General features: G+C 46.9%; 1 protein-coding gene across 9 annotated transcripts in view; it reads right to left on the bottom strand.

The window, feature by feature from the left end:
• FRMD5 (FERM domain containing 5) overlaps nt 1-14,887 on the bottom strand; it is a 318,959-nt gene that overhangs the window by 41,196 nt on the left and 262,876 nt on the right. For all 9 annotated transcript variants that reach the window (XM_058737924.1, XM_058737922.1, XM_058737923.1 and 6 more), the window contains 3 exons: nt 5,603-5,707; nt 901-943; nt 594-672 (listed from right to left, as the gene is read on the bottom strand). In XM_058737924.1, the coding sequence (XP_058593907.1) occupies nt 594-672; nt 901-943; nt 5,603-5,707 (227 nt within the window). The remainder of the gene's footprint in view (nt 1-593; nt 673-900; nt 944-5,602; nt 5,708-14,887) is intronic.

The following is a 14,887-nucleotide window of genomic DNA, read 5'->3' as shown; positions in this document are numbered from 1 at the left end:
AAGAAAGCAACCTGCCCTCTCGAAAAACATCCATGGGGGCCACATCCTTGGTAAAAGAAAAAAAAATGCTTTTGATTAAATAGTTACTCCAGATCCCTTTGTTGATGACTAGTTTCTTTTTTTTTTAAGTTTATTTTTATTTATTTTGAGAGAGAGAGAGAGAGAGAGAGCAAGCAAGCAGAGGAAGGGCAGAGAGAAAGAGGGAGAGAGAGAATCCCAAGCAGTCTCTGTGCTGTCAGTGCAGAGCCTGATGCGAGGCTCGATCCCATGACCTGTGAGATCATGATGTGAGCTGATACCAAGAGTCAGATACTTAACTGATTGAGCCACCCAGGCGCCCCTGTAGATGACTAGTTTAAAATGAAGTATTCACACTTCTTGAAGAAAAGAAGCTCACTCCATTCCAGTTCTACTGAGGGGGGTGAGTAAAGAAAGCATGTGGAAATGAAATACAGAAGAGGTAAGGTTATATTTAGGAAGATTCCTTGTTCATAAGAGTTAGAAGCTTCCAAAATAGAGGATCTAAGAGGTTCCAGTGCCTCTTTCCTATCCTCCCCAACAGATCTGAGTGGCTGAGGGAAGTTCAGCCTTACCTGGTTATTTCTTCTTTCAGTGCAGCAGGATCTGCAGGGTAAAACTTCACGCGGAAACACATGGTGAATGGAGGCTGCGCTGCAGAGACAAAGATGTGCCCATTAGGAAACACCCTCCCCAGAGGACGACTGGACTTCCCTCCCCACGGGGACGCACAGCCTCCTGAACCATCCTAAGAGGATCCTCACATGTTTAGGGCCAGCTCACAGTCAGAACAGTGGATAGTCACCAAGACTTACTATCAGTGGGAGGTTTTGTCCCACCCTCCCCCGGGGTGAGGCTTCCCATCTTCTCATGAATACTTACATCTCAATTGCTTCACCACAGACTTTGTGAACTCCAACCAATGCTAAAACAGAGAACACAGAAGAAGAAAACACTAATGAGAGAAGCAGTGTCAACTATAACTTGTTTTACCCAATTTCAGTGACTGGACGGATTGTAGCCCAGGGTGAAAGCAGCACAAAAGCTTGTGACATGTAGGCTTGGAGAGTAGAGAGTGATAGCGTTTTCTGAAGTAAGTTCCCCATGGAAGCAGCTGTGAACGGGGAAGAGTTCCAGCTTCAGATGCCATTTCTGGGCCTCCCCGGCAATGCTGCCTTCCAAAGCAGGGTGCCAAAGCTCTGAGCCATATTTCTGGCACAGCAGTAGGCACAAGTGAATGCACGTATGTGTAATGGGGACAAAACCCCACCTGGGTTGGACAGGGAAATGCTGACTTCAGTGGGTTGTGTGTGTTTATGTTGTGTGCCAGCTATTTTTTGGCAGAGGTGGGTGGGCAGTAGGGACAGAGGCTACTGGTCATGGCTCTAGAAAGTATTAACAGGTGGAATTTCATACATGGTGAGAAGGCAGGGATGGCTGGTGTATACTCCATCTTTGTTTGAGCAACATCTTGCCAGCCCTTGTGTTACAGCATACATACTCAGGATTCCTTGGCATCCAGGGATGTTTAAAGTCTCAGTCTCATAAGATAACTAACCACAACCAATGTGTAGGATAGTACTGTATTTCCCTTGGATTTTCATAGAGGAAGGATATAGTAGAAATACATTTTTTCCCATGGAACTTACGTTTGCAGGAAGGAAGCAGTGAGACCATTCTGTATCTATTTCCCAGTTCTACATAGATGCTTCACACAATGCATTATGGATGCTTGTTGCTTTTATGCTAATCAGGAAACTTGACAGTTTGCAGAGAGCTATGACTGCTGTTAAGTGGGATTTGATTATCTGGAAGTAGACTAAAACCACTAGCCTTAAGCTCTGGGAAGGCAGAAAACTATGTCATCCACCGATGCCTAGGACAGTGTTCAATGGATAGCCGTCAAACAGACGATGGAAGCCCGTCCACATCTTCCTCTCTTCTGGCTACTTCTATTTAGTGTAACATCTTGGCAGAGTCCTCCCTCTGGCAGGAAAGCAGCCAGGGCCATGCAGACAGCATCCTGGCCTCCCGCGATTCCCAGCTCTCACCTTCTGGGCTGGGCTGTGGGTCATGCAGTTAATGGACCCACTAAGAGCCCGTTCTTCCGTCAGCTCCACATGGATAATCTGGGCTGACATTCTGTTCTCTTGCTTCCTCTGATCTGAGTTCCCACGAGGCTGGCAACTCATTATAGCCACTCAATGTGGTTAAGAGGTCCTTCTCACATTACAAGGCCCACCGCGGCTCGGCTTCACAGGGAAGCAAAGGCAAGAGATGAAATTGCATGGAAACAACTGGGGTTCCAGGCTGAGCCTATGAAGGCAGAGGAGGCCCGTCTGACCGGAGCACATCAGAACTGTGTACGGCAAGAAGAACACAGCAAGTGTCTGGGGCTCAGTAAACAGAATGCCCCCAGGCACCTGACTGATAGATTAAAATAAAGAAACAAAGGAAGACAGAAACTACAAGGAAAGGCTATGAGATGCACTCTCAGCAGAAGGCAGGTGGAGCTGAATAACAAAAAGTCTATTCCTCTTGGCAAGAGCTGAGGAGGACTTTGGTCTGCACTGCAGTGAGGGCTCCAGAAAGGAGAGGCTGGAGGAGACAGGAGAGGGGTGGGAAGGCAGGGGAAAGCCCTCACAGCTTGTCCAAGAGCTTTTGACAGTCTGAAAGAGAAATCAGAAAAACCAGGATTCCAAAAATATGGTGATGGTTACAGTTACCTTTTGTAGCAGTCTGGCTAAATCTGGGTCCCAGAATTACTGGCAAACTGATAGATAACATGAAGCTGGGAGCAAGGGTCAGGAGAAGAGAAAAGAAAGTTCAGAGGGGAGTTTCCGTCTGTATTTGGGTCATTGGGACAGTGTGGCACAATCTGCAGGCTCTGGAGGCTTGAAAGGGTGCCTCCACCTTGAAAGGAGAGGCTGAAAGCAGGCTGGGGCCCTGGGCCTGAGCCAGGAATAGGGGAAAGGGGAAGTGAAGGCATCTCCTCCAGGGGGGGACCAGGAGAATCCCCAGACCCCCATGGGGACCCGTGCAGAGCAAGCAGTGATGGGGTGAATGTGAGCTTGGGTTCTGCTACCCCAGGGTAGGAGGTTTATTTTAGGACCTCACACCCTAAGAGAGCGGGGAGCTTACCTGCTCTGTCTCTACCATGAGTCAGTAGATCTAGAATGATAATTTTCCCACAACTCTCAAGCACTCTCTCAAGCCTTAACCCCTGAGCCATCACACAACTTCAGAAACTATCAGGTATGATGAATTCAGCATGGAGCCTTAGAAACCACACAGACTCTGGCATCAGACAGCTCTGAGATGGAGACTGGCATTGCCATCTGCTTTGGGCAAGTTACTTAACCTGAGATTTTATTTACTCATTCAGAGAATGGATATCTGAGTTGTGGATACTCATCTCATCTGTGTTAAGGATTAAAGAACATATGTGAAGCTCTTAGCTCAGTGCCTGATACAACTCGGTGCCCAGTAACATCGGCTGAAAGACCTAGTGCAGAGCCCTGCACACAGTTGCCACTCCATACATGTTAATTTCTCCTCTCCCCCGTTTCTTCATATTTCTGTCTCCTCCTGCTTTTGATCTTTATTACCTCCATATACTCTCTTATATGTCTCAAGTACATTCTGACCTAACTAGAAAATAATGAGCATGGTACACTTTGTCCTTTTTTCTTCATAAGCTACTCTCTTTGGGAGACAAAGAGAACTTGGGGTAACCGGCTTTCCTTCTTAAGGAGAAACAGCTCAGACCAAAAAAACAAAAACAAGAACAAAAACAAAACAACAACAAGAAAACCCCTTGTAAAAACAGCCCATTATTATATAGTGAATGGACACGTACAGCATGTGAGGACATGTAGCATCCTGGTGTCATGGCACTTTTGGGGTCTTATACTATGGCCCAGAGCTAAGGACAGTATTTAGGTCAAGACAGTAGAGCCTTTATATGGAGAGGGGCTGACCTTGACACTGCTCAAAATTCTGCAGAGCCAGGAGGACCAAAATATGTCAGTGAAGAGGGCAGGACTTGTTGAAGGAAAGGAATACAGTCCTTTGGATTCTTTCCTTAAGCTAATGTGTCCAGTACAAAATTCTAAGTGTGACCTGGAGACACAGTGGCTCAGAGCATCAAAGAACAAAACAGCACTTGACTCTGGCATGAGGGGGGCGGATCCATTCATTCGTTATCTGAGGTCCTGGGTACTGCTGGGGGGCTGTGTCTTCTGGGGTTCCAAGGCCCCCGTGACAACAGAGATGGAGCCCATGTTTGGAACTGTGAAGAAAATCAGTGGACTCATGAAAAGGGGGGGGGCCCTCTGGGATTCGTGTTGATAATGTCTTTGGAGGATGGCAGACCAGAGTAGGGGGTGGGCAGGGGTATAGCAAAGGGTGATGCTTCTGCATACTTTCCCACTTCGAGGGGGTCCCGGAGACTATATGCCCACAGAAATGAAAGGGCTGATGAAGAGAAGTTAGAGGAGCTGCAAGTTTCTGCTAGTGGAACATCTGGGCGAGTGGAGGGGAAAATTTTGGCATTATAAACCATTAACCCACACACTCATCATTCCTTCGGCAAATATTTACTGAATATCCACTACATTCTAGGCCCTCTGCTAGTTCTACGGGATATAGTGATGATGAGAGCAAGTCCACACACTCATGGGATTTACATTTTTGCAGGGAACACAGGTTTTCAAACAGGCAGCCACACCATGGTGTAAATGCTACAATAGGGGTAGTACAGGGCACATGGGGGCACACAGGAACGGCCCCTCATTCGGAGTGTTGATTAGGGAAGAATCCCTGGAAGAAGTGGGGAAGAAGTGAGGAAGTGAAGAAGAAGTGAGAGTCTAAGCTGAGACATTACATGTGAGGAATTAGCCAGAAGAAAAGCATGGAGTATGGAGACGTGAAGCCAGGGAGAAGAAAAGTTCCAGGCAGGGGGACTGTACAGGTGAAGGCTCTATAAAGAGAGGATGGTGTTGGAGGAAACAGGTCAGGGGAGATGAAGCTGGAGAGGGAGGCTGGGGCCTGGGGGTAATGGACTTGCCTTCCTGTCTGTCTGGAATGTGCCTTGTGTCTATAGAGCCACATATGTTGTGTGCATCAGAATGAGTACTACAGAGTTTGCAAGGCATTGGAAGGCCCATGTCAGTTCAGTTATCTTTCTGTTCTGCCCCCACTAGATTGGCGTGGCACTTTAGGTGAGGCCCTTCCTAACTGGAACAGGGTGGTTCAGCTCGTTTACTAGAAAGCAGGCAGGAGAGGTTCAGCCTGTGACCTATGCTCCAAGATCATGACCCAGCCCAGCTGCTCTGCCTCCAACTGGACAACTTTGGGCAAATCACTTCAACCCTCTGGGCTGCCATTTCAGCATCTGTGAAACAACAGGCCACACTAGGTGAGCTTCCATATCTAATACGGTGATCTGAAGAGATGACACCCAACTGCAGGGCCCGGTTGGTCCCTGACTCTTGAGGCTAAAATCATGAGTATGAGTGGCAGTTCAAGGACTCAGCCTACTGACAAATCCTCTCCTCCATTTGTGCTTTGAATATTGACTTACCCGCTGCTTATCTGGGTCCACAAAGCGGATCCCAAAATAGTCTTTCTCAAGAAGGTTCAGGTGGTGGCAAAGAAGGTCAAACAGGTACTGGCCTTTGGCATCTCTCTGCAAAGAAAGCAAGCTCCATTGAGAAACGATAGTGCTTCTTCAGTGTAACTGTGTTTTGATTGTCATTAAAGATCATCTAGGGGCACCTGGCTGGCTCAGTTGGTAGAGCATCCGATTTTTGATCTCAGGATCGAGAGTTCAAGCCCTATGATGGGCCTAGAGATTACTTAAAAAAAAATCATCTACAAGTTGGATGAGGATGTGAAAAGGGCATGTGTCTGTAATGATGTCCTCCATATTGTGATGTGTTAGATAGTCTCTAGAGTTCTGAAGCTCTTAGCACCTAGAATGAGCCGAAGAGCCCTTCCTTCCACAAAGATGTCACAGAAGTAAGAGGAGAGTCAGGGAAGCCCAGTTCCAATCTCAATGCACAAAGCTTTCCTGAACAAGTGGGAGCAGGGAAAGTCAGTGTGGAATACACAGAGTCCAGCTGGCCCTGCCTCTAAAGTAGATCTTGAATCCACCCACTTCTCTCCATTCCTATTACCAACTTCATGGTCAAGCCACCACCATCTCTCAATGTGCTCTCTCCATACAGCACAGTGATTGTGATTTAGACAAGCTACCTTTTTTTGCTGAATATGTAACAAAGGCATACCAATATATTCAAACATACAAAAGGAGACACTGTGAAGAGTAGGCCTCCCGTCCACCCTGTGTCTCAGTTTCCCTCCCCAGAAGCAACTCCTTGTGTTGATCCTTACCAGCTCCTTGTATATCCTTTTTAAAAAATATTTTTGAGAGAGAGAGAGAGAGAGAGGGAGGGAGGGAGGGACGGAAAAAGTGAGTGCAAGCAGAGCAGTGGCAGAGAGAGAAGAAGAGACAGAATGTGAAGCAGGCTCCAGGCTGTGAGCTATCAGCACAGAGCCTGATGTGGGTCGTCAACCCATGAGCCATGAGATCATGACCTGAGCCAAAGTTGGACACTCAACTGACTGAGCCACCCAGGTGCCTCTCCTTGTGTATACTTAACGTAGGATTTTACACTTTTATACACAGGCAAGCCTATACACACACACACACATACATATATATATAATCACTTTCAAAAATATAGTGGCAGTATATTTTATGCTGTATTCTATTTCTTGTTTTTTTGCTTCTTAGGGTATCCTGTGAATCTTTCTCTGGCAGTACATACAGACCTGCCTCATAGTCTTTAACTGCTGCAGACCACTGGGATGAACCTACATGTACTTGACCCGGCCCCATATCAATGGAATTTGTTTCTAATCTGCTACTACAAACAACGAGGCAGTGACTACACAGTGATCTTTAATCAGGTTGCCACTCTTGCTTAACACAGTCAGTGGCTTCCCATTGCTCTCAGAATAAAACCTAAACTCTGACCACAGGCTCTATACACCCTAGCTCTTACCTCCTGTGAACTCCTCCCAAGTCCTTCTTCTCACTGTTCTCTGGCCACGGCCTTTCTTCCTGATGCTCCAAGGATTTTCCCCGTGTCTCCATATGCTCTCTGCCTGGACTGCAGCTCTTCCAATGGTTATTCCTTCCCTCCTTGAGGTTTCAGCTCTAATGTCCTTTCTCTAGAGAGGTCTTTCCCCTACAGAAGGGCCTCTCCCAGTTACCATCTCATTTATCCTGTTTATTCCCTTCATGGGACTTACAACAATCTGTAATTATCTTATTGATTTACTTGTTTATTATCTGCTCCCTTTCTAGACTGTCATTTTCATGAAGGCAGGAGCTGTCTCCCAGAACCTAGCTGGTGGCTAGGTCTTCAACAATTATTCACTAAATAAGCTAATGACTGAAGGACTAGAAGGTAGGGGGTTGGCTAAATTTTTCACAAAACATGAGGAAATTAGGCCATTTCTAAACCTTTAACTTCTCCTTCAGGGACATGCCTCAGTATCCGGGATGAGCTGGGAGCAGAATGACTTGTGGAAAACTGTCAGAATATCTGCAGCTCTGCAGGATGGCAGTCTCTAGGCCTATCCCCAGGGGTCTCTGCAGCTCAGCTCAGACGGTGGCCTCTGGTGGGACCATGTCTCATTTTGCATCCAAAACCAAGGTCATCTTATAAGGTCCAAAGTATCTCACCTGTGTAAAGGCCAAAGGGCCCAGTACTGCTCCAAGAAAGGGCAGACCTTTATGACCTCCACGCAATGTTTACTTCTCACCTCTTCCCCTTCCGCTGGCTCATCCTATACTTTCCAGGAGAAGTAGGGCAGGAGATCAGTTCTCTCAGCAAATATCTTAAGAAGCTTATCCTTGTAGGATTGGAAGGAAGAGAGAGTGGACAGCTCAACAAAGGAAGGCTGTACCAGGTGGGCATCTCCCCACCTTTTCTGCTGGCCCTGCACTCCTTCCTAACACAGTCCCAAGGCAGCCACCCCGATTCTTACACCCTTTGATTTCTCACCAAAAAGAGCTACTCTCAAGGCAGACTTATGAATCATGCTGGGATCTTTGGGTGGTGCGCTACAAACCAGGTCTTTCAAAAGACTCTATCAACAACAGTCTTTTGAGGCAAGGGCTGCCAATGATTTCCTCATTTACACCCCAGAGTGTGGGGAGAGCTTAAACTCCTTCCTAAAATTCTTCTGGGAGGAGAGGAAATATGTTTAACTCTATCCCAAGTGGCATATCCTGTACTATTATCTCTCTCAGAGCAATTGAAATGGAATATTAAGAAACAGTGGTATATTGTGAATATTTTTCTCCACACATTTTACTTTGCACCAAATGGCTACTTCCTGGTGGTCAGCTCAGGTGAGTTTTAGTGGCTAAAGGAGTTCACTTCCATCTGTACAGCAACCGTATTAGCAGGGGCCTGGGGCAGCCATGGGGAAAATGTGCTTGTGTGATAGAAATCAAAAGAACTTTTACATATTTTTATAAAGTATTTATTATTAATTAATGAATTTATTTACAAGAGAGAAAGAGTATGTGCAAGCAGGGGGAAAGGGGCAGAGGGATAGAGAGATGGGGGGGGGGGAGAGAGAGAATCCCAAGTGGGCTCCATGCTTAGCACAGAGCCCAATGCAGGGCTCAATCCCACGACCCTTGGATCATGACCTGAGCCAAAACCAAGAGTCAGACACTCAACCAACTGAACCACCCAGGCGCCCCAAATCACAAGAACTTTTAACAAGAATCATGTCTTCCATGAAAACAACTGGTTCTTATGAGTTGGCAGCTTGAATACACTGGTAGGGACCTTAGGTGGCAATAACTTTGAATTCAATAGATCCAAACTCAGAGTTCTCCACTTCACAGGAAAAAAAAAAAAAGCAAGAATAGCTTTTCTCATCAGATAATTATGAAAAAGAAATCCTAGTATACCTCCCTTATCTCCAGAGAAAAAGATCTTGCTCTTTTTATTTCCCAGCATCCGGTGAGACCCCTACTCCTGGCCATGAAGTCAGAATTCTTTCAGGTTCCCATTTACCAGTGGTAGATGCATGGGTTTGAGCTACAAAGCTCTTAAGACGATTAATGAAGAAAATCATCTTCCTTTGCTGTTTCTCCAAGGCCGGAGGGTAGGAGGTTTGGGGAATGGAACAGAGTTCCTTGTTATGGCAGAATTCCATCAAGTTCAATTCCCAGCAGAAACACAAAGGCAGAATCAACTCAGAGCACTGCTGGGGCATCTTTCACAGAGGGTTGCAACCTGCCCCTCTCTTGGAGCACTCACGCCAGTGGCTGGCAGAGTGGCCTGAGGTAGCCTTTGGGTAGAGAGTCACATTCAGCTGAACCACCATGGTGGGCTCCCTACAATAAGCCATTGGCAGGGGCAAGTTTAAGAATTTTAAACTTTCTGGCCTTGTACTTTCAGATGCCAGCCAGCTGTTTCCTAGAATGCTCTCTTTTTGATCACCCTGCACTAGGTCTGGGGCTTTCTGGAATATTCTGTGGCAGCCAAGTCTTCTCTTTTGGTGAGATGGCAAAGTCCAGTGAGTTCTGTCTTCTTTTCCCTTTGCCTGCAGTGGCCCTGATGCTACAAGCTAAACTGTGTGTTGTGTGCTTAATGTTGTCCCATTGATTAAGCTGGAGAAATAGGCACTTGCATTGACAGGTGATTACTGTTTAGTCTCGAAGTCAGGGCTCCAAGCCTGAGGAAGTTTATCTTCAGGACATGTGAGCTGAGGTAGAGCACCCAAATCCTGCTAACCTCTGAGGTTATTCTCTTCCCAAAGATATTATTGGGTTAAAATAACTTACTCAGCATCCATTTAAAAAATAAATTTGTATTTTGTAAACCACAATAGTACCTATTTGAAAATAATACTAGCAGTACTTGAAAATAATAGCGCATATACATGCAACCCATTTACGCTCTCTGAATGGTGTGCGGAATGATTGATGAGTCCCTTAGAATCATCCTGCAACTCTGAGGTTGGGAGAATTCATATTCTTGCTCTTTCCTGGAGTGCCTGGCTTTTATTCTCTATTCTTTAGGGAAGAGACTGAGGCAGCATGCAGTGGGCCAGTGACCTAAACTATTCAAGGATAATTGCCTTTTCTGACTCATAATCAATAACTTTGGACAGGAGAGCAGCTTTATTTTTTATTAAAATTTTTTTCATTTTTTAATTTATTTGAGAGAGAGAGCATGAGCAGGGGAGAGGGGCAGAGAGAGAGAGAGAGAGAGAGAGAGAGAGAGAGAGAGAGAATGCCAAGCAGGCTTCTCCACTCAGTGTGGAGCCCAATGCAGGGCTTGAGTCCACAACCCTGGGACAATGACCTGACTCAAAATCAAGAGTCAGACACTGAACTAACTGAGCCACCCAGACACCCTGAGAGCACCTTTATTTTAACCCATCATATGGTCAATCCCAGGGACTCTGGCATAATGCACCCTGATCAGAGCGGCTGACATGTAGAACCCCCCCCCCCCCCCCCCCCCATTAGGCCTCACCTCATTGAATCGGCCTACTTGTAAGGCAGGGAGATTTTAAGTGTGAGCTATGTGAGTCTTGAGTCTTGAAGAGGGCAAGAGCGATCATAACTCAGACCCTGGACCACATGTTATTAAAGAAGAGCTGGCCATGGTTTCATGGGCCTGTAGAGAAGGCAGAGGTGAGATGGAGAGGAGTAGGCAGTGGGCACACGCGGTCCAAAAGCACAAGAACCCAGGGGTGTCGAGAGGCCATGCCAAGGAAAGGGGTGCCTAGAGGAGTGGGTAACAGCTGCACGTGGTCTTCAGGGAAGTGACAGGGAAGGGTGAGGCAGCAGGGACTGGATGGCATTGCAGCCTCTGTTCTAGCTTAACTTTATATTTAAACTTCTTGTAGGCCAAAGAAAGACTGCTTTCTTTGTCAGTGTCCTCTGAAGGCATGTGTGTGTTGAGGTCTGCCAGGTTCGGGGGCAGATGATGTGTACTGCACTTTAACGTCACAGAGGAACAGCCACATCAGCTCATCTTCTCAGGGCCATGGCATGAATAAACTGAGCCAAAAAGTGTGAACCAATTACTGGGGTACAGTCCTGCCCTTGTGTTCACACATTACACCCAGTCCAGCTTTCTGCTGGAGGGAGGATAAGGGGTGCAATGCTAACAGCAGGGCCCCAGATTTCTTAACCTCAGCATCTTCCACTCTAATTTACATTTTCTTTGAAGGGAAGGAACCCCTGCTGAGCTCCTGGCTCTGGAGCCCACTTTTCTTCCTTAGTCGTAAACCAACAAAATCTGTCCAGGACCTGCTGAGGCTGCAGCTAGAAAAGCAGCCAAGCTCCCTCTGGAAGAAGATGGAGGAGCTCATTCCAGGGAGAAATGCAGCCATACCGTCTTTGCAGCAGAGCCAGCAGTGAGCCCCACTTGGGCATGCTTTCAGCACCTTATTCTCAGAGGAGACAGACTCCGGAACTCGGGAGTTAGGCCAGGAAGGATGGGGCCCATGAAAACAGTAAGCATCCATATTGGAGCGTCAGGAGCCATGTGGCCAGGAGAGCCATGTGTCCATGTGGCTCCTGGGGGAGAGGCCAGACCCCAAGTGGAGGAAATCAGAGTTCAGAAGAAGAGAACAAGTGCTCATCCTGACTCCTGCAGCCACTGACCTCACTTAATTCTTAATAAACATTCTTAATACAAATTCTTAGTAAACTTCCTGCCTCAATACCACCTCCCCCACATTCCACATGCAAACTGAGGGAGTCAGGGTGATTTTTACAATGCCAATAGATAGCTGTAGGTTCAGATGCCAGGCATGGTGCCTTGGGGAGCCCTGTTGGCTGTCCTTGCTTGGGTCAGAATACTGGCTTCACTCATCGCCACATGGTAGGGTAGGCAGAGGACATGCACATGGGGTGGGGAAAACACATTCAGTCTGGAGCATGGAGGTCACTGTGTGCAAGCAAATGTCATGGGAATGACTCTGTCAGCACAGATGGCCAAACCAGACTCAACAAGATCAATTAAGACCCTCTGAGCAGAACCTTCAAACCTGCTGTTGTACAGTTTGTAAGTGCAGGACTAACAAGAGGGCTAGACTTATCATCATCAATGATGATGCTTCATGAGTCAAGGCATCCTCATGTCTCTGTGGGTTCCTTGTGCCTAGTGAAGTTCCTGGAAAGGAAAAAAACTCTGAGCTGGGCCTGAAGAAAAGCGAATTCATCTGCCTTTCCCACAGTGAGACCACTCTTACAGTAATGTGACTCTTAGAGGCATCAATGTTTCTTGCTATCGATTGAATAAATTTTGGTTGTATTTTTCCAGCCAGTGCTGAATATCTCAGCGGACTAGTCATGTCACAGCTGCAGAATTACTGAAACCTCAGCCAGGCTTGTTAGAAAAAAGCTCAGTATTTTGTATTTTTGTACTTTGTACTTCTCTCTTACATACACACACACACACACACACCCTCATACAACTATTTCTCTCATAAAACGTTGCTTCAGATAACTTGTAAAGAAAGCCCAGCATTTTGGGGCAGACAGACCCCTCCTTGCTTCCAACCCTAAAGACAGTTTAACAAACAACTCATTTATTATGTCCGCACTCCCTCTCTTTTGCAAAGGGCAAATGCACATGCTGTTTGGCAAATCTGGGCATCTCTGGGGTTGTAGGGAGTGGCCTGGGTGGCCAGGGTCAGGAGAGATATGGCAAGCTCAGCAATCTAACTGATTCTCCTAACCCTGTAGCAATTGCTTCAATTTCCCTCTCAGCAGAAAACTGTTTATTTGTCTGTACCAACAAGCATGATGGATTCTGAGCTGGATGGAGTCTATAAATCAAAGAGGCCAGGATTTCTGAATCTTGGTGCAGTCTCCCTTTCAATTATCCTACGGGTCACTCATGTTCCTTAGAAGTTGAGATGGAGGCAAAGGGAGCAAAGAGGGGAAGGGCTCTGGGGATGAGCACTAGACTTGGAGTCAAGGCCCTGCTCTGCCACTTCTCAGCTTGTGACCTTACCAAGACCTGTCCCCTAATCTGTCTAAACTTTTGTTTCTTTATCTATAAAACAAGGTTAATACTGCATCTCTCAAAGGATTATTGGGAGGCTTAAAACAAGAGACATAATTTACATAAAAACTCTGTGTATTTTTCCTACCAAATTCCTCTGCTTCCTGTGACCTCTCCTTTCTTTAGGCTGAGAGGGCTTGAATGTGACAAAGCCTCAGCAATGATACACAGCACTCATGCAACAGAAGCCAGTCTTCCCTGGATGAGAACGTTCGGGTGGGTTCTGGCTATACATCCACCTGGGCAGTGTCCCCTAGCTTATGAGGATGGCCACCATTTAGGAAATCCGTACCATAGGACTCTCAAAGCATGGATTTGCATTTTCTCCATACCCCAAGGCCCTTTTACCAAGACTAGGTCAGAAGAAGAGTAGAAAATATCAAATATATGCTATCAACCCAAATCCCTCAGGGGCCTGGCAGTTTCTACTCAGTGCCATGGAGACAAAGGCAGAGCTTAGGTCATGCTGTTGATGTGCTCCTAACACTCGGGAAGGAGGAGCTGAGTGAGGTGGGGGATAAGATACGACATAATTCCAATAGCCACTGTACCTTTTAATGCCTGGCCATTAGTTAGAACAAAAAGAGAAAACATTTGGCAAAATATATCTCATTAAATTAACCCAGAGCCTCTATCTCAAAAAAACCTAACTGGTTCTCTCTGGCATTAAAGCTAGGGGAGCTAACTGCTGTGTCAGACTCTTCCCCTTGGAATCCTCACGTGACTGCCCCATCTGTGGGCATGTAAAGGGGAAGGGTTGGACAAGTAGAGCCCATAGCTCTCTGACTGGCGTCCCGAGTTCCCCAGAGCTCACTTAGCCACTCCTAGCCACTGGCTTTTCCAGCTAGGACAGACAGGGCAGGCTCACACCTCTCCTGAGAAGGACAGCCAGGGCCTCCCTTGAAAGGTCCCTCATCATGGCAGTGAGAACTCTGAGGTAGGGTTCCAGGGCCTAACTCTTGGTCTGTGGTCTCACGGATGGCACAGAGCCGCATCTAGGAGTGTCTTCCTTCCCAGCACCGAGTGGAAACAACCTCATTGGAAAAACACAACTGGGCATCTCGAGGGGAGGAGACAGCTGGGGCCAGGGGCCAAATAGGATGGCAAAGAGATGGTTTACTGTACAAGTGCTGAGGGCTGGGAAAGCAACACAACAAACCTCAATTCTCCCAACAGTGGCTGTCCCCATGGCAGAGGGGGATGAGGGGGCAAAGTAGGAGGTAGATGGCTAGCTCATGTAAAACTAGAGTTTCCTTAATAAACAACAAATTCAGGGGCGCCTGGGTGGCTCAGTCGGTTGAGCGTCCAACTTCGGCCTAGGTCATGATCTCACCGTTCCCAAGCTCGGGCCCCACGTCAGTCTCTATGCTGACAGCTCAGAGCCTGGAGCCTGTTTCAGATTCTGTGTGTCCCGCTCTCTCTCTGCCCTTCCCCCACTCGCACTCTGTCTCTCTCAAAAATAAAATATTAAATTTTTTTTTGAAATAAACAACAATTTCAGAACCATACCATGCTCTAAACTAGCAGTTCTCAAACCTGAGCCTGCATCAGGATTGCACGGAGGGTCGTTAAAACATAATGCTGGGCCGCTCTCCTAGAGCTGCTGGTCCCATGGGTCTGGGGTGCAGCCTGATAATGTACATTTCTAACATGTTCCCAGGTGATGCCACTTGGGGCTGTGGGTTGGGTATCAGTGGACAAGATCAACCCTTCTCTAGCACCTACCTGTTGGTCCCAAGCAGCTC

The sequence above is a fragment of the Neofelis nebulosa genome, chromosome 7 (assembly GCF_028018385.1).
Source record: "Neofelis nebulosa isolate mNeoNeb1 chromosome 7, mNeoNeb1.pri, whole genome shotgun sequence".
In the NCBI taxonomy this organism is placed as follows: domain Eukaryota; kingdom Metazoa; phylum Chordata; class Mammalia; order Carnivora; family Felidae; genus Neofelis; species Neofelis nebulosa.
Note: the sequence above shows the minus strand (reverse complement) of the source record. Positions and strands in the feature narration are given on the sequence as shown.